Below are 23,885 nucleotides of genomic sequence, written 5' to 3'. Positions count from 1 at the left end.
TCATCAAGTCCAGCCCCTCTCAAGGCGGCCCAGTGGGGATTCGAACTCCCAACCTCTGGCTCCACAGTCAGAGACCGAAACCACTGAGCTATCCAGCAACTAGCTAACATGGCTGCCTTTTCACCCACGCTTCTGTTTCCTTTTCAGCCAGAGGAACGAGACGTCCATGGAAAAAGGTGACTGTCGGGGTTCATTTTTGGGGAGAGTTTGCAGTGGCAGCCTCAAGGTTTTTTGGGGGGTGGGGGTGGAGGGTGGGCATTGCCAGTTGCTGGCTTTGGACCCCCTTTCAGAAGCTGCCCTGATGCAGAACCCAAGTAGAAAAGGCTGCTCTCGCACGAGTGTGTTGCTATCCAGCCCTAAGCAGTCCTGGGGTATTATCGCTCTGTGCGCAAGGATTCAGGGGCTGGGACACCATCTCCTTGAAGGAAAGCCATAGAATCATGGAGTTGGAAGGGGGCGATGAGACCATTGAGTCCAACCCCTTGCTTAACGCAGGAGTCCAAATCAAAGGATATCTGGCAGATGGTTCTCTACATTTCTCTTGAATGCCTCCAGTGCTGGAGTGCTCACCACCTCTTGAGGTCACAGATTCCGTTCCGTTTTCGTACTGCTCTAACAGTTAGGAAGTTTTTCCTGATATTCAGCTGAAATCTGGTTTCCTGTAACTTGTGCCTATTGTTGAATGTCCCGGTGGGCATCCTGTCTCCCCCCCCGGCACATTTAACCCATCCTTGACTCATCATGGTGTTTCCCTCTCCCCAACTTTCTTCCAGTAGTGGTTGGCATGCATCTGTCCCGGGACACAGAGGAGACATCTGGACATTTAGAGGTAACGCTTCTGGGTGATGTGTTCTTCCTACAATTGCCCTCTTTCAAATGTGGGATTTATAAAAGGGGAGGAAGCACACCATCATCTTCCACCTGTGGACCTCTTCCTCCCACCCCCATGCCAGATTTCCTCTCCCAGATCCCTGGCAGTATATAGATCCGTGGTAGTGCACTTGGCGTATGGTAGATGGCAATGGAGTGAATGGTTCCCGATTGAGGGTCAGACTAGATCTTGTGGGAAATGCACATGCCCCTGCAATTAGCCCACCCATTTTTTTTAATGAAGCCCATGTTTACCTTCTGTTGATCAATCACAAAACAAAGCTTGCTGGAAGGCAAGACACAGAGGGGAGGAAAATAGCCCACAAGTTGTCTTTCTCCCCTGATGCTGAATGGATACTCCCCAGATCTCTGGCTCAGTGGGTCCCAACCTCGGGTCCCCAAATGTTTTTGGATTAAAACTCCCAGAAGCCTTCACCACTAGCTGTGCTGGACAGGATTTCTGGGAGTTGTAGTCCAAGAACTCATGGGAACCCAAAGATGGGAACCGCTGGTCTAGCAGCCTCTCTTCCTTCAGGCGAGATGGGCGAACGGTCTGATCCAGAAGGAGGCCCCCTCTTTTCCCTCAGCAACTGACTTTTTTCCTCCTCCTGCAGATCACGTCTGTCTATCAGGACAAAAAAATCCAGGATTCGGTCTCGGAACAGCCCTCAGGTAAGTCGTGATGCTCCTGATGGGTTGGATCCTGACTCTTGCGAGAGGGGCTGAGAGTGGGGACCTCTCAGCTGGTCTAACTCTGGGATAACCACCACCACTGGACAGATAAGAGGCGCTTCCTCTGGTCTGTCTGAGGAGACCAGGCGTGCTGTGGAAGCAAACTTATTTTCTGGCCAAAGAGTTTGATTAATCTAAAAGAGAAGGGCTTCTGGGTTTCAGCCTGAGGCACCAGTCTCTTCTGCGGCTGTGGAGATCCACCTTTAAGCTCTTGGTGAGGTAATGGTTCGACCCCAATGGATTCAGGTAGCCAGCTCACGGTTGACCCAGCCTTCTGTCATTGCGAGGTCGATAAATTGAGTACCACGGAGCTCAGCAAAGGAGACTGGTGTAAAGAAAGCCACTGTGTGACACCTCAATCTTTTCTCATCATTGTGGACTTCCTGCTTCTCCCTTTCATGACAGAATGATGGCCCCCCTGCCCGCTCTGAAAGTCATGGCTCTGAGGTGGCCTTTGAAGCCCTGCCAATCCCCTAACCAGAGCTTTCTCCTCCTTCCATTTGTTTCCTCAGAGGTGGAAGACGGGAAGGTCATCAAGGTCACCAGCTCAGATGCCGTGGTGCCCGAGCGCCGGCGCTCGTCGGTCCTCAGGAGAGTCTCCAACACCTGGTCCAAAGTCTTCTCCCGCACCTCCATCATGGGCGAAGACAAATCTGCCCATGGAGACCGTCCCTGAGTACAGGATCCCTTCTTTATATAGCTGAGAGAATAAATATTTTCATGAGAAATGGAGAGGGGTTTTTTTTCTGGCTTCTCAAAGAAGGGGTGGACGGATTCGAACCAAGGGCTGAGGCAGTGGCACTGCCACCACCCTCATAAGAACATCAGAAGCGCCCGGCTGGATCAGGCCAAGGGCCCATCAAATCCAGCTTCCTGTATCTCACCGTGGCCCCACCAGATGCCTCTGGGAGTACAGTAGTTCTTAACCTTTGTTACTCGGATGTTTTTGAACTGCAACTCCCAGAAACCCCAGCCAGCACAGTTGGTGGTGAAGGCTTCTGGGAGTTGCAGTCCAAAACTCCTGAGTAACCCAAAGTTAAGAACCAGTGCACTAGACAACTGGAGATCTCTCTCCTGATCCCCCTCCCCTGCATCTGGCCTTTGGAGGTACCTTCCTTCGAAGCCTGAAGATTATACATCCCCCATCATGGCTTGTAACCTGCGATGGACTTTTCCTCCAGGCCTTTGTCCGATCCCCTTTTTAAAGACATCTCGGCCAGATGCCATTACCACATCCTGTGGCAAGGAGTTCCACAGACTAACAGCCCACTGTGTCGAGAAATATTTTCTTTGGTATGTTCTCTCTCTCCCAATGCTCCATTTATATCCCCACACACTTCCTCCTCTTCCTCCTCCATGTCTTGGATGAATCCTCTGCCCTCAAGGATATTTTGCATTTCAGTCACCTGTGATGAATGTGTGAGGTTTTGATTCTGCCATTTCGTCACTGGACAGTACTAGGAAGAGTGTTGTGATCACCCATTCTATTTGTTGACAAAGACAAGATCATCAAAAGAAGCCTCTCCCAGGGATCGCCCACCCAGGGCTGGGATTCCAGAGCCACTGTTTACTATGCTTGTCCTTCCCTGTGGGGCCAACAGAATCAGGGGTTAAGTCAGGAAAAGGCGCAGCTTAGTATTGAGCAGAGTGTGTGAGAAATTTGAGTGTGGCTTGAAAATAAACTTCCTCTAATTGTTCACTGGATAAAATGGTTCGAGCAGGTTCCTACAGAGCAGATTAAGCGACGAGTCTCCCCTCAGTAGACTACTCTTTACTTGATTAATTTACCTCAACTGGTATTTATTGTCTTCATCCATCCACTCAAGAGACGCTGGCAATGAGAAATAAAATGCTCTGTTTACTCACAGTTCTTCATATATAAAACCAAAGAGCGCATTGTGTAGAAACCATTAACTTATTACATACCTGACCTTAACTAGCTCTCTAAGCACTTAGTGGGGCTGCAGTTTCTTCAAAGAGGGAAAAGCTTTTCTGAGGGAAAAGGGAAACCAGGGGATTACAACAGCCAGAAGTCCATCCAACATAGGAGTCTCAGATTCTTGGCTCTCTCGCAAGAAGAATCCCACACCTCTGCTCATAACCCGAGTTCAGTCCTGGCAAGTTTAGGTAGCTGGTTCAAGGCTGACTCAGGCTTCCATCCTTCCGGGTTTGGGGTCAGTATATTGAGTACCCCGCTCTCTGGGGGAGGGGGCAAAGTATCGTTTACTTAATTATGTTGTGTAAACCAACCGGAGAGTGCTATAGCGCTATGGGGTGGAATGCACATTGAAACAACTTTTGCCAGATGGTGTAAATGGCGCTGGAGTTGTGGCCTAGGAACCAGAGCACTGGGAGAAAGGGGTACACAGGATACAGGATGGGGCAGGCCCCGCCCAAATCAAAGTGCCCAATTTGCCCCATTCTTGACAGGATGAGCTTCAGGCTTACTTCCACCTCTGGACAACATCTGCTGAACCAAACAGGCCCCTCTCCTGTGAAGGTCTCTCATAACCACCGTTTCCCCGACTTGTATTTGGGAAGCGGGCGGGGGGGGCATCTGCAGGACCAAGCCAGGGACCACAACCCCTGGTGTTTCTCCAGGGAAGAGGTCAGAGCTCAGAGAAGTTACTGCTTTAGCCTTTGGCCACCAGGCCCCAGTTTAAGAATGATGTTGACAAAAAGTTCTTGCATCCTCACAAGCTTCAATGGAATACATCTATATATTAAAGAGGCTACCCCCCCCCACACACACACACTGTTAAAAGATACCTGTTGACTTTCTTACCAACCATGATCTCAGTATTTTGATGCCATGTATAAAATATTCATCATGTTCTACAGTATCTCTCTCCCTTGTTGTTTGAGGAAGTGGGTTTAGCCGCGAAAGCTCCCATTAAAATATGTGTAACAGGTCACATTTAAGGTGCCACCTTGTTTTTGCCTTTTTCTCTTTATTTTTTCCATTATTTTAAATAGTTTAATTATGTCACCGTTTTAATGGTTGTAATTTTAATTTTAATTTTTTTTTCAAGACACTTCCAGCCAGACCCCTCACATCTGGGGGGCGCTGCTGTGCCAAACCAACTGGTTTCCTAAGGAGGAAAGGCAGGTCATTCAGGCTGGGATTGCTCCAGAAAGAGGAAGAGTCAGACAGACTGGGAGCCAATGGTCCAGAAAGGAATTTCACCACCTTCTCTGCCTTTCCGGTTCCCATTGTCCTTGCTGGGGATAATGGGAGTTGTACATCGATCAGCCCACACGTGCACAAGGCCAGGGTGAGCTACTTCCACCTGGTCAACACCCTGGCTGGCACCAACCCTGCAGGGTTTTTAGAGAGATGTATTTTCTGGAAACCGAATCTGGGACTTTTTGTGCTCAAAAAGGGCACTCGCCCAGAGAATCTGGATTTAAGAAAACCCAAATCCATATCCTAGGCACGATATTCCCTAGATACTTCCACCACTTAGATTTGCAAGCCTCGCCGGCTTGTTGTGGGGTTAGAACTGGCCAGCCTAAGTTTGCCTGAAGGAAGACAATGAGGGAAATAACAGTACAGTGGTGCCCCGCTTGACAACGACCCCGCTTGACGAAATAACTTGACGAGTTTTTTGCAATCACTATAGCAATCGCAAAACAATGGTTCCTAGGTTTTTTTTTTGCTTTACGTCGATTAGGTGCCTGCTTCGTGAACCGTCTGTTCACAAAACAATGTTTTTTCCGGCTCCACAAAATGGCTTCCCTTCACAAAATGACTGTTTTCCGGACCCTTGCTTCGGAAGACAGCGATTTTAAACAGCTGACTGGTGTTTCTCTATGGGTGATCTTCGCTGGACAATGAGGTATTTCCCCATTGGAACGCATTAACCAGTTTTCAATGCATTCCAATGTTTTGTTTTGTTTTTGCTTGACGACGATTTCGCTTAACAGTGATATACCTGGAACAGATTATCGTCGTCAAGCGGGGCACCACTGTATTTAAAAATCATGACTGTTTGTCCTTCCTGGTGTTAACTGCATTGGCCTCACTGGAGGAAGAGACGGATCCATTCGAAACAGACAAAATAAATAAATAATCAATTTATTTGTTAGTATGTGAAAAAGCTTGGCCCTGATAAAAGCAGAGCATGACACCTCACAAGCCAGAAGCAGATCGTAGGCTGTTTACAGTCTGGGGTCTTCATCCCGGAGGCACTTCAGAAGGACAAGGGTCTTTTTTAAGGTCTTCATCAGGGCCCTGGCACCTTCTGCCTCTTTTAAGAGGTTTGGCTGGTTTGAGGGACCCAGCAACCTGACCACCAGGTTGTCCAGTTTGTCTCGATCCTGATTTAAAGCAATGGTAACATAGTTGGCGTAATTTTTGTAGGCAGCCAGTAGTTCCTGAACTAAGATGGCCCGTTGGGTGCAATCGGTGGGGTCTGTTTTCTGTTTTTTAGGGGGAGGCTCAGAAGCTTCCGTTTGGGTCACATCCTGATCGCATTCGGCAAGGGCATCCTCCGAGCTCCCTGCATGTCTCTTCTCTTCTGGTGGTTGTTGAGGGTCCCGTCTTCCGGGTCTCCTGGTGTCATCCAAGCCGGAAGGTGGTGAAGGCTGGGGGTCCTCCATGTTTGGATTGGCTGAGGATTCAACTCCTCCAGGGCACCTCTTCTGAGGGCCAGAAAGGAGGGCAGGGCCTGTTTTGCAAGCAAACAAAGAACACAAGGTTGTCAAACCTCAAGTTTCCACACACATCCATGCTCTCGCGCTCAGTAGCTAGTCCATCACAGGGCCAGTACAATGGTTTAACCTGAAAGAGGACCCCCTTGAATTGCTCCGTCTGAAGAAGAAAGATGATGAAAAACAAAGACTTGAGATACACAATAGAAAACCATCTCGATGAAAACCAAAAAACAACTTCCCGATTGCTATTTTTAATATCAAGATATACAACTTTTGGCTGAACTGTCAGAGTGGCAGAACCAGTGGGAGGCTGACAATTTCATCCACTGGGGTGAATTTTCAGAAAAGAAACACTTCCTTTTCCTGCTCTGCAGCTCCCATGTAATCCATTTCCTTCTTGGAAAGCCATGGGAGCTGTGTTACAGGAGGAGGATGTCTTTAATTACTGAAAATCCAGCTGCAGCAATTTTGGTGATTAAAAAATCTCCCTTCTCCTATCCCACGGATTCCTGAGGATGAAAGGAATTACATGGGAGCCTTGGGACAAATGCAGATGATGTTTAATTTCCCAGTAAGATCATCCCAACGGATGACATCATCAGCCTTTTAAAGGTGCATTCATGGCAATACGATATCAGCCATCGTTCCCATTCCAATTTTTGCCACCCCCTTATACTCAGGCACATACCACGTGGTATCCCAAGCTCCACAAGCCCCATGATGGCTGCCATGGGTGGAATGTCAGCAGGGGAAGCCCCAGAGGCACAGGCCGTTGGTTGGTCCCCCAGGACTCTGGGTGTCGATGAACGAGACCCCTGTTTTCCTTGGAGTTCCTTTTCTATTTTCCGGAGTTCCACAGCCAACAACTTACGGTAGTCATTCTAGAAAAAGGAAAAGATCCAATATAAGACTTTAGAGTAACTCCAGATTTTGAAGCAACTGGGATTGTCTGTGTGGGTCTTTCAGCCACCCTTTGAAGCCGTGAAGCACAGCTCTTGTCACTTCCATTTGGTCCTCACAATTTTTCCCCAAGGGACATCAGACTAAAAGAGAGACTGCCCCACATCTCCCTCACCCAAAGAGACTCATGGTTGAGTGGAGGATTAAATTTTCCCAGCCTAACACTCCAAAAAAGCATTTCATGCCACTGAGTGAGGAGATGCTCATGGGCCTAGCCCCACCTCCCCTACTGCGCGCTTAAAATTTTAGCTGAATTGTTGCAAGTTATGGCACCAGGGGAAGGCCAATGGTATCATCCATAGGGGTGATTCTTTTTTTTTTTAAAGAAAACAGACACTTCCTTCTCCTGTCCCACAGTTCCCATGTAATCCTTTTCCTCCTTGAGAAGCCATGGGAACTGCATCACCGGAGGAGGATGTCTTTAATTACGAAAAATCTAAATACAGCAATCTTGGTAGTTAAGGACTCCCTGCTCCCATTTCATGGCTCCTGTGGATTCCTGAAGATGAAAGGATGCAACTTTGCTTTTAAAATGAAGGGCAAATTCCATGCATTTCCACAACGGGCCAAGCTGAAAAAACTGAACATTGTGACATACCAGCCGACTTCTTTCTCTGCATGATATACCTGATGAAGATGTCAGAGGCCATACTGCTCACTGAACAGGAAAATATAGAGAAGCAGATCCTTGGAGAGGTGATCGGTTTCCAAGCAGCAACACAATCAGCACCTCTCCAAGTTTGTGTTTCTTTTCCTCATTCATTCATTCCCCCAGTTTTCTTCTTAAAAAAATCCAAGGCAGCTTACCTCATACAAAAGGCAATGTTTAAAGCTAAAACAGTATGTATAAAAATATTTTTTAAATAATTACATTATTTATTCTAATAATTACATTATTTATATTGAAAACAATAAATAAAATCAATATGAAAAACACATTTAAAAACAGCACAACAATCCATTAGAAAAATCCTTTCAGACTCCCTGTCACTAAGGAAAAGTTTGACTGAAGGCCTGCCTGAGCAAGGACAGCAAAGATGGGGCCAGCCTGGCCTCCAGTGGGAGGGAGTTCCAGAGTCTGGGAGCAGCCACAGAAAAGGCCCTGTCCTGTGTCCCCACCAAGTGGGTCTGTGAGGGTGATGGGGCCAAAAGAAAGGCTTTCCCTAGGGTAATATGAATCAAGATACTGGCTTAGATATTTAACAAGAGTCCTTCCAGGAGATGCAAAGTCTTCTCAAAAGTGTCTAGGCCACCGAACAAAGCCTGAACAGACTCAGGACATGCTGGTCCAGCTCTGGGCTTGGATGCAAAGGAAACCATGAGGAGGCTGCTTAGAAGGAATGGTATAGGCTGAGCCCTTCTTCACGGGAATGTTGCCTATCCCTTTCTGTGTGTCTGCCTTTATGTAAGACCAGAATGTATCTGAAGAACAGGGCCGTTTGGAGATGGGACATCCTAAAATGTTCTTTCAGCATTTTTTCTAAGGTTGAGCAACCCTTAAAGACACCTTGACAAAATATCAACAGAAAGACAGTAGGAGCTACAATGAGCTTTGCAATCTTCCCAAAACTGCTAGATAGCTCATTGGTTTAGGTCTCTGGCTGCGGGGCCAAAGACTGAGAGTTCGATTCCCCACTGGGCCTCCTTGACAGGGATTGGATTTGATAATCCAGAGGGTCCCTTCCAACTCTGCTGTTCTGGGATTTATTATTATTATTATTATTATTATTATTATTATTATTATTATTATTATTATTATTATTATTATTATTATTATTATTATTATTATTATTATTATTATTATTATTATAAAGAAGAGCGGACACTCTTTCAACGTCAAAGGCAAGCCCAGAACAGGCCAATATTCAGTAGGAGGTATACGAGACTGTGTATAAAGTAATTAAATTGAACATAACTTTACCACTGTGATAAAACAACATTTAGAAATTGAAGACAGAATAAGCTTTCACAGAAAGCCATCATGGGTTTTAGCTAGCAACAGGCACACACTCTTATACCTTCACAACCCCAGAAGGTTTTGGCAAAACGGAGCCCACAGACTCCTGCCGATCTCTGACAGCCTTGTCTGCAAAAAGATCACCCAGCCCGAGATCGGCTTGTCCCTTCAAGAAGAAAAGCCGATTTCGCCTTTCCGTCCCAAGACTTCATTCTTTTTATGACGGGCTCGGAACAAAGTCTGTTTACACCTGACCTTTGAGAATGCCCTGGGCCAAATCCTGCACCACTGGGTGTTCTCAAGCACACCCTTTGTTGACAGCAAGCGGCAACGAAGGGTGGGCAAGAGTCATTTCGAAGGAGGGCAGCTTGGAGTTTGCAGAGGTTAGATTTACAAGCAGAACAAAAGCCAACCCGAAGTGCGAAGCTGTTCCTTAATTGCTTGGCGATTGGCAAGCTGGGAGGCTTTGCTTTTAGCCTGGCTTTGGGCAGGTGACATACAAGGAAGGGCATAATAACAAGGGTTTTGTGTCTGAGCTCCCATTTGGATGCATCAGGAGTGGGGAGGTTCTGGACTTCCGGGGGGGGGGGCAGGAATGCAGACCAGTAGTGAGCATCAGCCTCCTTTGGCTGCATTGTCTGAAGTCAAACAGGCCTACCAAGGCCAGGTTGCCACCCTGCCCGTCTCTAGAGATGGGCACACACGGCCGGTTTGGCAATTCGTGCCGGTTCGTTTGTCGGCTGAACGGGTGTCGGGTGCTTCTCTGCCCCGCCTCCTCCAGCAGGTGCCCACTCACTCCCAGGGGGAGGAGGCAGAGCCAGAAACACCTGTTCGGTCAGGAAACAAACCAGCACGAAGGCGGGATGAGCGCCTTTGTCACACCTGTGAGCTCAGCTCTGTGATCCCTGCTGCTATTTGTCGACTTTGCCAAAGCAGCCCCGATCGTTTCCCCCCCCCCGAAGTGGGTTGACTCGAACGCCTGTTATCTCTCCCCACAACAGAGCCGGAGAAGTGACTGAGGAGATCAGAGCCGACGGAAGCGGAGGAACGCCTGATCAAACACCAACCTGACTTGCGAGAATGTCTGGCACGTCGCTTGTCACGTTCCGTGTTTTTAGGCTCTTATTATCTTTTTCACGGCTTCTCATGTTAGGGAAGCGATCGGCTTCACACTGCATTTCAAAACAGAACGAGGAAAGAGAGCACGAGATGTTTGTGCAGCTAATCACAGCTTCAATCCAGAACTGCTCTGATGACTACATTTGCATAAGAAGTGAAAGAAGGCACCCGGTTAATTTTCTCAATCTATGTAGTAACTGTGAAGAATGACAACGATGATGATGATGATGATGATGATGATGATGATGATGATGATGATGATGATTTGCGGTCAAGTCAGTTTTGACTCATGCTGACCCTTTCCAGGGGTTTCCAGGTAGAGGAGAGTCAGAAATGGTTTACCATACCCATTCTCTTCTTCTGGGGTCACCCTGAGACTCCTATGCAGCTGGCCCAAGGCCACCCAGGCCGGCTCTTCTCCCAGGAAGCCCAGTGGAGGGGAATTCAATTCCCAACCTCTGGCTCCACAGCCAGATACATAAACCACGGAGCTATCTAAAAGCACAATATAGAAGCATGCATTGCATACTAAACTCACTTAAATGGCTTGGGGGTCTCTGTACTTGTCAGAACGCCTCTCAGCCTGCATTGTGTTGGTTGGCTATCCCGAGGGACGCCCGAAAAATGACCACCAGGATCTGGGCCTTCTCAGTGGTGGCCACGAAATCATGAAACTCGCTGCCTGCCTCCCCCCCCCCAACGTGTGTTGGTAGGTGACAGGCACAGAATTGCCGAATTTGAGACATTGAATGGGATATTTCAAAGAGTTAGGGTTCGGATAAGGATTAAAGTTGTTGTTGTTAAGATGCTGTCTAGGTTTGTTAGGTTTCTCTAGGATTAAAGTTAGTGCAAGGCTAAACCTTCCTGCTTTGGGCATCTGATGCCCTGGAGAAGAAGGAGTCATCGAATTGTTGCAATTTTTGCAATCCTAGCTCTCCAGGATTTTATAGAATGAAGCTCTTTGGGAAAATAATTCCCCATGCAAAAACCTGAGTCCTTTTGCCTTTGATAAAGGTTGTGTATTTGCTTCTGATGCGCCACTTGTGTCCTGTTCAGTTCAAAGGAGAGAAAGCCGCTACAAGCCTCAGTTTCCCCAGTGAAATTTGTACATCAAGAAGCTTCTTGAGCTGTGACACTGAGAAGCCCCTGCTACAAATGCTTCTACACCTCCGCAGGGACCTCCCTGTGTTATGCATGCGCTCAGATCACTGTTTGCATGGATGCCTTGCTGAGTTTTTGCTTCCTGGGCTTTCTTTTTGTCTTTAAAAGAGCGTGTCCCAGGTGCGCGAAATTCTCACATTTTGTATCTGGCCTTAATATGGTAAATAGGAAAGCCAATTAGATTTGTATAAGCCAGGGAGCCAAGAAAGTTTTAAGGATCAGATCATACTTTTGCACTATTAAAGAGCAGGCCGGGTAGGTGGGGCTCGTCAGCCATGGAAGGCAGCCCATCTAGGAGAAGGAAAACTCCGATTTCAAACCTCCACTACTTCATGGCTATAGCCACTCATGGAAAAGGCTTCAGGAGTCAACCTCGAGGCAAAATCCGGAGCTGGAGTCCTGAAGGCAGCATGTGTTGTTCTGCCAACTCCTGCGATGTTGCTGGAACCAGTTGTATTGGCTCTTGCCTTTCCATTGGACCATTTCAGCAATGTGGAGAGGGGGGATATGCTGCTTGGGTAATAGCCTATCCTCCATACTACCTTACCTGGGCTTCATGCTCTGGAGAGGACACTCCTCGATTCAGAGCATGTTACCATAGTCTCTCGAGACTGAAGGATGCCTATGCTATGCTATGTAATTACAAACAGGGTGGATTTGATTTAAATCAAAATGACAATTTAATTTAGAAAATTTGTTTTTTTAGTTTAAAATTTTTTAAATGAATTTTTAACAGCTGTAATCCATTTGATTGTTAAAAGTCATTGATTTTCACCCACCCTGACAAGACAGTTCATGGAGAAGTGTGGTTTCACCCGCAACATACCTTGCTGACAGCCGATCTGTACATTTTTTCTTCCACCTCCTTGGCATAAAGAATTGGTATCTCCATCGGGCCATTCGTCCGCGGTGCCGAGTGGCTGCCTCCAGAGATGGCTTCCGCGCTACATGAAGAAGAGACAGAGACCCCATTGCAATTCCTTGCCGGAGGACCAGAAGGAAGATTATACTTAGGCCCAACTTTCTTGCAAAAGAACTGTTAAAAATCCTGCCTCGAGGAAACCCCCAAGACTGGTATTCCCTTAGGAATATAACCCTATAATTAAAATTATAGAACAGGCTTTGGGGAAAAATGGAGGGAGAAAAAAGTAATAACAACACTGGAATGTAGAGGGTATGTGAGACATTTCCCCCACCAGCCCCTATGAACTGGGAGAGAGAGATTGGGACCTGGAAAGGAGTGGGTGGGTGGGGGCAGGGGACCACCATTTGCCCACCCCCAGCTTTAGTGCAAACAACGAAGCAATTCCTACGTCCGTCAAGATGTGACATTATGTATGAATAGAGTGTTAAGAGAATTCTGGGAGGAATGAAAGAAGCAGCCCTGCAAATGAAAGAGCTTTCAAAATGGAGGCCTGAACAAGAGTTTACTATAATCATTTCAAAATTAACTAGCTTTCCAGCCGAGCAAGGTCACTGTATTTTAATAGTCCCACTAGTTAAGCTTGTTTTTGCACAGGATAACCAAACATCGATAAAGGATGTAGGTTTTATAATTTGCATGCTTTTAAAATTAGAGTATTCTGGCTTTCCGAGTTTCTGGGAGTCTAGATCTTTGATGCTACCTACTTTTATTCCTCCAAACTCTGTAAAATTTCTCTTATAACAAGAGTCTTATTAGCATAGTGACAGCATGCTAGATTTCTACTTACAGAACCCTTGAAATTACACAAAAATAACTTCTTTTATATATTTAAATATAATTTAATTTCTGACTACTACTGAAGTTCTGTTTCTAGATCGTTTCTTCCTTGAAACTTTTCACAGCTGTAAGAGTTTTGGATAGCAATTTATTTTTAAACGTTTGCACCTATAGTCGCTGTAAGAATGTGTTCAAGACCTTTTAGTTTTTGAACTGATTTTGCGAACCTGGAACACGGAAGCAAAGTACAGAAATAAAAGCATGTAGAATTAGACAAGCTGATGTTGCCTGTAATTACTGAACAATAAGATGACTTATACTTTGATACTCAGATGAATGTTGATAGGATCGTCTGAGATTGTTTGATTTTGTTCTGTGATTAACCCTGAACTCTGAGAAATGCCAACTGTGATGAATGCAGGCTTCTGATTTTTTTTCAGAGGAGGTCTATAAAGTCCTGTATGGCTCAAGCATCAGAATCCTTGACCGCACACTTCATCTCCCTTCAGCCTTTCATAATATAGTATGACCCAGTATCCTCAGCGGATTGGTTTCTAGTCCCCTGCCCTGTGGATGCTGAAAAATGTGGATTATAGCAAACACTATTTTAATAGCAAACTATACACAGCATGGCCTTTGGCTCCCTCTTCTGGCCAGTTCTGGAAATACATCATTAAATATATATACAGTTTTTGGGGGATCTTTCAATATTTTTAATATTTTCAGACTGTGGATAAGGGAATCAGTGGATATTGATCCGGAGAATAAAGGATCGTACTGTATGCTCAAAGCTCCAACCTTCAAAACTCAAGAGCCCACACACTGTGATGCATGCCACAGACACACCTGATCCCAATGGGCAGGGTCCGCATCCTTGAGCTGTACTTACAACTTCTGTACTAAGTGGTGGCGCTCCTCCAGTGTAATTTCCTCGCGCCAGGTTCTTTTCACTCCAGGATCTGAAGGAAATCCGGAGGCTGATACACTGCCAGTGGGGTTTCCTGGAATGCTGTAACTGGTGCCATCTTTCATTAATAGGCTTTAAAATAAGGTAATTATGAGACATTTTCATTCAAGGTGGCTAAAAATCAATGTTTTTTTTTTAAAAATGAAATTGATTTAAATCATAATTTTTAAAAAAATCATAATTAAATTAAATCAATTTCTTTCTTTAAAAAATTAAACTTTAAACCATAAAAATTCAATTTTAAAATGTTTTAATTGTGGCTTAAACACATTAAACTGATATAAATCAATTGGATTTAAATCGAATCTACCCTATCTTTATTGCATCCTGGCTCATTTTTAGGAAGCTTATGGCTCAATTCAAATAAAATAAAACCAGGAGCAGGGAAGTCATAAAGGAAAAGGGGAGTACAGTTGTGCCCCGCAGGCACCGAAAATGTATGGAGGATCTTCGCTGGACGAGCAGGTATTCAGCCCACTGGAACGTATTGAACGGTTTTCAATGCGTTTCAATGGGTTTTTTTATTTCATTTTACGACGTTTTCACTCTACAGCGATTTCGCTGGAACGAATTAACGTCGTCAAGCGAGGCACCACTGTATAAAACAACCACATGCAGAAGTGATAATCATAACGTCATTTCTACAATCATGCATGTATTGTAACCCTGGGCAGCTGGATGTATCCCAATTTAGAAGCAAGTGCTGGGGGGGGGGGGAAACATCCTCAGGTCTTCTTGCCTAGGAGGGTCTCAGAGGTCAGATGGAGACCATCAGATCGAAACATTCCGGAACCTTCTTTTCAGCCTGACTTACTTTGCAGTCCCCAGTGAAGTTGGGAAAGGCGGCTCTGAGATCACACTTGTTTCTTGGTCTCTTCTTCCTCCTGCAACCACATGCATTTGATTTGCACCTACGGAACAAAATGGCACCCCCGTCAGTAATAATACTACTACAGTACTAATAATCATGGCATGGCATGGAGTCATTTCCAGCTTAGTGTGGCCCTTCCCCAGGGTTTTCTAGGCACTGGATGCTCAATGGTGGCTGACTAGCCCTTCCTCCAGGGGGCGCTCTGGGACCATCGGCCAGTGGGCCCAAGGACACACAGGCTGGTTCTTTTCTTAGGAGTCACCGTGAGGGGTTGCGCAGCCATGGACGCCGCTCACGGAGCTCTCCAGCCCACCTTTCAAATATTGCTCAGTTCACAGGCCTGGGTGCCCGATTAATGAATCCATTTCAATTAACAAGGACTGGGTTCGGTTGGGGAGGTCTAAAAATGGGAAGTGTTTTTGTTGAACCCACCTCAAAAAAATAGGCAGCCCAGGAAGTCTCCAGGGTCCATCTCCCCACCTATTTGTTATTTTATTTTTTTTTGTAAAAAGGAGCAAAAAATCCTTTAAAAAAAACCTGAGAGTGGCCATGGGGCCACTTCCTGTTGGTTAACAAAAAGCTATTGAGGAGAACCTTTCAAGGTCCCCAAATTGCCTCTCATTGGCTAGCTGGGCCTGTGTCTGGACTAGGATTGAAGGAGACCTGGGTTCAAATCCTCACTTAGTCATGGAAACTCACAGGTTTTTTTTGGGGGGGAGAAGAAGTGATAAAACATCCATCTCAAAACCCCTCATATGACCGGATGGCTTCTGGGGCTGCACAGGTCTTTTTGCCTTCCTATGGTGGGGTCCCCGTTCACATCTATGGGGCTCAGGGAAGAGAGAGATGGCAGGAGGAAGGAGTAGAGAAATACCCCTGCGCTAGCAGTCTTCTGCCGGTATGGCATCCGTGGCAACCTAAAAGCCACCCAACAAAAGGTATGAAGTCGTTTGGTCTTCCTGCTCTCCTCTCGTGAAACCTTCCACTGCACTACCTCTCTCTCTCTCTCTCTCTGTGTGTGTGTGTGTGTGTGTGTGTGTGTTGATGTGTGTTGAATTAAATTTGCATACCCCCATCTGGCTACTAAGGCCAACTCTGGGAGGTTCACAAGAATAATAAACCACAAAAAAGCTCTACAGAGAACCATTAAAATTGCCCAGAATACAGTGGGGTCTTGACTTAAGAACGGCTTGAGTTAAGAACATTTTGACTTAAGAACCACTCTCATAGGAAAATATTGACTTGACTTACATACTTAGATTTGAGTTAAGAACTGAAAAAAAAAACCCACGTGGGAGGCAGGGAAAGTGCAAAATTTGAACTTTCAGTTAACTGTTGGCCAGTGAAAAGGGTGCCTGTCTGCTTCCTCACTCCTCCCAGTGTTTAGAGAGTGGATTGGGAGACAGTCTTCAGACTGCCTGGTACTGTCCTGCCTGGACTATATTTTCCCTGCCTTCCCTGAACCTTTCTTGACCTAAGAAAAAAAGAAACAAAATATCCCCCTCTTGTGGTCGAAGGCGGAATAGCAGCTTCCCATTAGTTTCTATGGACGGAAAAGAGCAGATACGGATCAAATGGTTTTCAATGCATTCCTATGGGAAATGCAGATTTGACCTGAGAACGTTTTGACTTGAGAACCGCCTTCCAATACGGATTAAGTTCTCAAGTCAAGACCCCACTGTATCATCAGGCTCCAGCTACCAACCCTGGATGACATCTTCACATCCCGCTGTCTGAGGAAGTCACACAGCATCCTGAGAGACTCTTCCCATCCTGCTTATAACTTTTTTTTGAACTGTTGCAGTCTGGCAGAAGATATAAAACAATTAAGACTCGGACCACACGTTTTCTGAATAGTTTTTATCCCAGAGCTATAATTGCACTTAATAATGAGCTTAAAGACCATCAATAGTGAATAGTTAGCTGGACTATGTTATTTGGCCTGCGGTGTAAATGTTTGTATTTTTAGTGGGGGACTTTTAGTGGGTGGGGAGTGTTGGGGGATTTTTTTAGTGGGTGGGGAGTGTTGGGGAATTTTATGTGTGTGCATGTATCTGGTCTCTGGATGTCTGTGAATTTCATTGTATGGGTATACAGTACTGTGTATATACTTACAATGACTAACTAACTAACTAACTAACTAACTAACTAAACAAACAAACAAACAAATAATAGCCAGGAAAGATAACCACAATACAAAAATGAAATAAACGCATCACTAAGTTAACTAAAAAAGCAACATAAAAATAATTAATTAATGTAATCTTGAATCATAACAAACAAGATGGCGGAGTTGGTAGTTTAAAGGCTGAAAGAACCTCTGCACTGTGATGGTGCAATATCTGGAAAGGCCTGGTTATAAAATCATGCTTTAAGCAGTTTCTTAAACATCCTCAGTGAAGGGGAATCTCAGGCGGGAGTTTATTCCACAGGTGAGGTGCCACCATGGAGAAGGCCCTGCTCTTGGTCTTCTCTCTCCAGGCCTCTCTCAGGATCAGTGATCTCAACCACTCGGCTGATTGGGATGATTGAGTGGCTTGGGAAAAATCTCACTGGAAGGTGGTGGTGTTCTGCCAGGTATCAAAGTTCCAAACCATGTACATGTCAGGGTCATCACCTTGAAGCTGGCATGGAAACAAACAGGTGACCAAAGCAAGGCAGCCAGATTGGGGGAAATCTGGCGGTATTTATTTACTCCACTCAATAATTTGGCCGCCATGTTCTAGAGCTGTTTGAAGTTTCTGTAGTAGCCTCATGGGCAGCCCCGCGTAGAGTACTTACAGTAGTCTAATCTCCAGTTTAGGGTTTAGGGCCTCGATACTTGGCGGAACGCCTTCTCCCACCAAGATCTACCCGTGTCATCCGCACGAGTCAGGAGGTGAGGCTGAGGAGCCTAACGCCGAGGGAGGCTCGGAAGGAGAAGACAAGAAATCGGGCCTTCTCGGCGGTGGCTCCTCGCCTCTGGAATAACTTACCCCCTGAGATTCGCGCGGCTCCCTCGCTGGGTATTTTCAAAAATCAACTAAAAACACTGATGTTTCGGCAGGCCTTCCCCTCAATCAATTCCTGATCTTTCCTCCCTCTCCTTTCCCCTTGTGTCTGTTCTAGTTGTTGAAAGCTGAAAGCTTTTCTTTATATGATATTGTTTTTATCTACATTGTGGTATTTTTTGGTTGTAAGCCGCCTAGAGTGGTCCTAACCAACTAGATAGGCGGGATACAAATTGAATAAATAAATAAATAAAATAAATAGAGACTACCAACACATGGACTAGCATGGCGAGAGACCTGGTGTCAAGGTAGAGACGCAACTGGACGATATACCTCAGGTGGAGAAAGGCTGCATGGACCACAGATGCTACCTGAGATTCCACTGCTAGCGCTGGGTCCAAGATTATGCCCAGACAGTGAACCTCATCCTTCAACGAGAGAGTAGCCCCCCCCCACAAAAAAGAGAGGGAGGCACCCAAGCCACAGACACTAGGGGCACCCACAGGACCTCCAAAAACCGTAACAGCCGGACTGACTTCAGCGCTTCCCTGAATAGCTCCCCATCCTCACAACTCAGATTTAACCAAGTTTTTTGTGCCACAATTTTTCAGATATTGACAAAAAACATTAGTCACAAGGCTTGCAGATATGAAACCTGCTTTATGCCACATGTAGAACTGCCTTAAAAAGGCAAGAGGAGTCTATAAATAAAACAAACAAAAGAAATAAACTCTCTCTAAGAGTAAAAAACGATTACACTAAGGCTGTTGCACTTGGTTGGTTTCAGGTGCCAAAAGGGTTAAAGTGGTATAAAATTTAGGGGGGGTTTGACTCCCAAATTTAGGTCCATCAAGTTTCCAGAAAGAAGTCGGCAAAAAATTAAAAAAAAGGGGATACCTTTCTCAGTTTTCCAACGTAAGGCAGTGAGAGGACTTAGCCTTCCCTGCTACCAAAACTGACTTGAGTTTGGGGGCACAAACTGAACTGAGTACTGTCACTCTAGATCTGTGGTTCCCAGGGTAAAGGTAAAGGTTCCCCTTGACAATTTCTGTCCAGTCGTGTCCGACTCTAGGGGCGGTGCTCATCCCCGTTTACAAGCCATAGAGCCAGTGTTTGTCCGAAGACAATCTTTCCGTGGTCACATGGCCAGTGTGATTTAGACATGGTACGCTGTTTACCTTCCCACTGAGGTGGTACCTATTTATCTACTTGCACTTGCATGCTTTCGAACCGCTAGGTTGGCGGGAGCTGGGACAAGCGACGGGCGCTCACTCCGTCGCGTGGATTCGATGTTATGACTGCCGGATCTTCTGACCCTGCAGCACAGGCTTCTGCGGTTTAGCCCACAGTGCCACCACGTCCCTGGTGGTTCCCAACCTTGGACTAAAACTCCCAGAAGCCTTCACCATTTGCTGTATTGGCCAGGATTTCTGGGAGTTGTAGTTGAAGAAGATCCAGAACCATCACTCTAGACCAAATCATAATCTCTTCTGAAGGGACGTGGCCTCGTTTTAACCACTGCTGCTTCCAGGTCTGTGTGACTCAGTCACGTGGAAGCCTTACCGGCCTGGGCTAAGGGTCCTGAGCTGACAGCAGCCAAAACAGTCCCAGGATTGGCGCAGGCAGAGACCGCCCTGGGGTCATGAGCTGCGCTGCTATTTACGCCCCTGTTTCTCTCTCTTGGTTGCCTCAAGGAAAGCGCGCTTGGCGTCCATGCCACAACCGGATCCAGGCCGGCTGCTGGGATGGGGATCATGCCAATGAAGGATTTCGGTCCTGTCTGACCAGCAGCGACCGCTGACTGTGGAGCGGCAAACCACAGAGGAGCCTGGGGCCAAGGAACGAGCACACTGGCCGAAGGAACGGCGGGAAGCGCAGGGTCGGAGAGCCGTCCGTAGTGTGGTCTGAGGGGAGGAACAGCTGCACCAGGAAACTGGCCCTGCTAAGAAAGAGACTGTTATGAGAAGGATGTTCAAAATCCATCTGGCCACCGAAACAAGGCCAACCGTCAAACACAAGTCACACCACCGAGGCCTCTCATAAACCTCTACGAACGAGGCCTTGTCTGGAAGCCTCGAGACCCATAAAAGAGGCCTTGGGCTCTTCCGGATTCACTACAGGACGTACCTGTGAGATTCCTGCCTGCACAGCCAACGACCCTGCGGTTCCGGCACCGACACTCAGAGCTTCACCCGAAGAAGGAAATACATTTGGAGGCAGGAACTGGGTTGGGGCCAAAATTTGAGCCTTTGGGCCGGTGAGAGGAGATCCTGCCACATTCTGTGCCTGAGGTAACCAGGAGAAAGATGGATGCCTCTACAGAAAACAAACAAGCCCCATCCTTGGCATCCATATTAAGCGCCGGGACGGCAGCAGGGGTTGCCAGAGTCAACAGAATTAACAAGCAAGATTCCTAACAGAGAAACAACAAGCAGGATGGCCTGGAATGTTATCCCATTTCCTGGGACAAAGTGATGATTCCTGTATATCTTGGAACCGGGGAGCTGGAAGGGACCCGACAGATTGTCCAGTCCAGGCACAGTGGAGGATCGAACCCCCAACCAAAGGCTCCACAGCCAGGCTCCTAATCCACTAGGACCATGAAAATCATCCACTGTAGAACTGGAAGGGACCCCGTGGGTCATCCAGTCCAACCCCTACTGCGAAAGCAGCACTGAGAGATTTCTGTTTGTAAACTTCCTGTGAAGGGAAGTTAAACCACTTTTAGGGAAACCTGTGCTGTGGTTCGACTCCCGTTTACGGACAGTGAGCTCTTCCAAATGTTCAGTCAAAGTCTCCTTTTCTTTCCTGTATTTCAAACCCATCACTTCAGGTTTCACCCTTTGGCGCCACAGAAAACAAGGGCCTGCCATGTCACAAAGGACAGACCTCAAGTTTATGAGAACCACTCCCCCATCACCCAGATCTAACCATCAAAACCTGGTGCCAAAGGCTTATGGTGACCCTTTTCTGGGTTGAGAATACTCAGAAAGTGGTTTTCACTTCCTTTCTTCTGGAGGAACCCCAGGATAGTGCAGCTTGCCCAAGGTCACCCAGGCTGGCTCTTCTCCTACAAAACTGAGGAATCGAACTCCCAACCTCTGGCTCTCCGGCCAGGTGCCTAAACTACTGAGCTATCCAGCCAAGTGCTCAGGACAACTTTAAAATCCTCAAGGATTGGGTTAGCCAACCGAGCCCCATGAGATGGTGAGCCCATGGCCTTCCACTCCCTTAGCCCCACGGCTGATTCAGCCACGACTCAACCAGAAAACACATTTACTGTATCTGAAATTGTATGGACACCGTAAGCAAAGATAAAATTCCAGAATAAACTGAAGAAGGAGGAGGAGGTAACATAACCTATCATGTGAACTTTTTTTGGGGGGGGGGGAATATTTAATTTCCATTGTGAGAAGAAGGATCAAAGGAGCCGGGGGGGTGCTCACCTGAGCAGGTTGGTTTGCTGGGGACATTAAAGGCTCAGGAGGCCAGATGTTGCACGCAGACATGGAAGCCAACGGATTCTCTCCTGCGAAACAAAACCCAGGTCAGTTTACGAGGACTCGTGTGTCTGCTGGAATCATAGCAACCTGCCTTTAGGGGTGTGTGTGGAGGGGAGGGACTTTTGAGGCTAAATGTCCATCCACCAACAGCAGCCCATTCCCTCCAACCCCCTCTCTCTCGGATTTCTTTTCCAATCTTCTTTCCAGTTGGGTTCAGTTCAGTGTCAGGGTTCTCAGATAGTTAGCAGTGCCAGTGTTCTGTTAGACTGTTGGAGTTTGACAGTTATGGAGCCAGCAGTTTAAGAATCCGAGCGAGGCATTTATAATCATCATAGAACTTCAAAACTGGAAGGGGCCCTGTGGATGATCCAGCCCGACTTGTGTCAAGGAGGCCCATTGAGGAATCAAACTCCCAACCTCTGGCTCCACAGCCAAATGCCTAAACCACTGGTTCTTAACCTTGGGATACTCAGGAGTTTTTGGACTGCAACTCCCAGAAGCCTTCACCACCTGCTGTGCTGACTGGGGTTTCTGGGAGTTGCAGTTCAAAAGCATCTGAGTAACAAAGGTTAAGAACCACTGAGCTATCTACTCAGTTAGTCAAATAATGAAGTTCACCGGTTAATATCTCAAACGATGTAACAAGTAAATATGTTTTGTTTGTGTTCTGACCTATAGGAAGATTCGTGAGTAAAAGAGGAATTTTAAAAAAATTCTTTCTCAACACCAGAGTCTGTGGCCGAATCAATATTGCCAGTTGAGGCAAAACTAACAATACAATAAAGGGTGGTATATCTGAGGGAGACTTGTAATTATAACAATCTGCTCTGCAGGTCCTTGTCTGTATTTTTCTCCATTGCGTAGCTGGAGGTTTTAAGCCAAAAATTTTCACACTTTGCCAATACTGTAATAGTGAAGCATTTCGATAACCAATAGATGTTGAGAGGGTAAACAACCAGATAGATATAGAAAACAAGTGGCAGATAAGGTCAAATAGGTGACAGAAAATAATTTAGATACCAATAAATATGTGATGTGTTGGGCTGATAGGTTTAGCAGTTAATTGAGTTAGTTGTCTAACTATGTCAAGTTTAAGGGCGCAATACTAGCGTAACTAGGTCAAGTACAGTACAAGTTTATGTATAAAGTTCCAAATGCCAAAGCACTGTGAGTTTATTCTATTCTACAGGAGTTTTAAACAGTAAAAGTTCTTTAATGTTTTTAACCAAGTTACCATTTCACAGTACAGTATTTACTTTCAAATGCTGGCATGCATGTGTGTGCCTGCACGCACACAAACACAGAAAATACACATTTTTACTGTGTGTGTGGTTTTTTATCATAATTCTTGAAACCGTCATGCACAAAAACCAAACTAACAAGAACATCCCCTCAGTTTCCGCCATGTGTGTGTCTGGCTGCCTGCATTACGGAAGTGGCCCCGATCTTGACTCAGCTAACTACCTGATTCATAATAACCTTGCTATGTAGGTCTACTCGGTTAAAGGCCTCGGCTTTGTTCCCTCAACTCCATTCTCGTCCCTCAAGCGCAACTTCCAAACTAGTAATAACTGAATTGAAATCGTACGTTCCCCAAGAGGCAGGATTGCTATACAGGTTGTTTACTCCGACAACACCTTTTTACACTGGTACCACACTGCAAGGCCTTCGATGCAGAAAGCGAAACTGCTGGAACTGCAAATTGGATCACACATTCAAAGACCTTCTTTTGAAAAAAAAATAATAAAATATTAACTTGTGTGCAAGATCACCCACATCAGATTAATTGCTAAATGTTTTGCATCTGCCTGCAATAGCCACGGCCGGCCCCCTCTACCACCTGGTGGTGCTGAAACCATTCTGCATGGGCTCAGAGGCATCATGACAGGCTATGTTTGTCAGCTGGCACCGAAGATCAGCTAGGGTTGGAAGAAAACGTGTAGCTCTAAGGCCAGCCACCAGAGTACGGAAATGTTGGCACTCCGCCTCACCTGGGCTTGGCATCCTCTGGATCTCTGCTGGGCAATCGGCCACCTCTCCCACCTCCATCAAGGGGCCATCTTTCCGGGCGCCTGCCTTTCCCGACAGGGCACCTCTCAGGGCCACCAGCTTCTCCTCCAGGACAGCCAAATCTTTCAGCGGGATATTGTGCATAGTTCTGCAGGGCCTCCAGCTGCTCCCACTCACTAGCCTCTTGCAGGCCGGCGGCTCTCACGGCGTCCTTCAAGGCACCCACCGCCTGAGCCACCGTGTCCACTTTCTCCTGCACTGAAGCCACGTCCTCTGGCCGGCGGACGTGCTAGAGAGCTCCTTTCACAGCATCCATATTTCTCTCCAAGGTCCACATCTCCTTCCACGGGAAACCCCAACCAGGTGAGGCTTTCGCTCCTGCTTTTC

General features: G+C 46.4%; 2 protein-coding genes across 11 annotated transcripts in view; one reads left to right on the top strand and one right to left on the bottom strand.

Annotated features, from left to right (window-relative positions):
• Nucleotides 1-2,334, top strand: part of FSIP2 (fibrous sheath interacting protein 2) — a 46,615-nt gene extending 44,281 nt beyond the window's left edge. Inside the window, exons 21-24 of one of the 2 annotated variants that reach the window (XM_078388306.1) lie at nt 148-176; nt 777-829; nt 1,485-1,542; nt 2,115-2,334. In XM_078388306.1, coding sequence (XP_078244432.1) covers nt 148-176; nt 777-829; nt 1,485-1,542; nt 2,115-2,278 — 304 coding nt within the window. In that variant the 3' untranslated portion in view covers nt 2,279-2,334. Of the gene's footprint in view, nt 1-147; nt 177-773; nt 830-1,484; nt 1,543-2,114 lie in introns of both variants that reach the window. The other variant, XM_078388305.1, reaches the window with a different exon arrangement.
• A 3,330-nt stretch (nt 2,335-5,664) lies between these two features.
• LOC110090649 (uncharacterized) lies at nt 5,665-23,885 on the bottom strand. Of its 9 annotated transcripts, none has more exons than XM_078388356.1 (10): nt 23,480-23,885; nt 21,432-21,514; nt 20,113-20,301; nt 19,549-19,927; nt 14,939-15,035; nt 14,047-14,196; nt 12,282-12,399; nt 10,243-10,347; nt 6,947-7,139; nt 5,665-6,415 (listed from the first exon to the last, which is right to left on the bottom strand). In XM_078388356.1, exons 1-10 carry the CDS (start codon nt 23,640-23,642, stop codon nt 6,381-6,383), a joined length of 1,512 nt encoding a protein of 503 aa, XP_078244482.1. In that variant the 5' UTR covers nt 23,643-23,885; the 3' UTR covers nt 5,665-6,380. The 9 variants fall into 9 exon arrangements, with proteins under 9 accessions (XP_078244482.1, XP_078244478.1, XP_072844619.2 ...); XM_078388352.1 differs by having other exon boundaries at nt 5,665-6,272; XM_072988518.2 differs by having other exon boundaries at nt 5,665-6,272; nt 19,549-19,924.

The sequence above is a fragment of the Pogona vitticeps genome, chromosome 2, assembly GCF_051106095.1.
Source record: "Pogona vitticeps strain Pit_001003342236 chromosome 2, PviZW2.1, whole genome shotgun sequence".
NCBI lineage: Eukaryota > Metazoa > Chordata > Lepidosauria > Squamata > Agamidae > Pogona > Pogona vitticeps.
Note: the sequence above shows the minus strand (reverse complement) of the source record. Positions and strands in the feature narration are given on the sequence as shown.

Coding starts and splice junctions, on each gene's coding strand:
- LOC110090649 (XM_078388352.1), bottom strand. CDS start 23,642: ATGCACAATATCCCGCTGAAAGATTTGGCTGTCCTGGAGGAGAAGCTG. Junction 20,302..21,431: donor CAGCAAACCAACCTGCTCAG/GTGAGCACCCCC, acceptor TGTTTTCTGTAG/AGGCATCCATCTTTCTCCTG. Junction 14,197..14,938: donor ACTTCACTGGGGACTGCAAA/GTAAGTCAGGCT, acceptor CTTATTTTAAAG/CCTATTAATGAAAGATGGCA.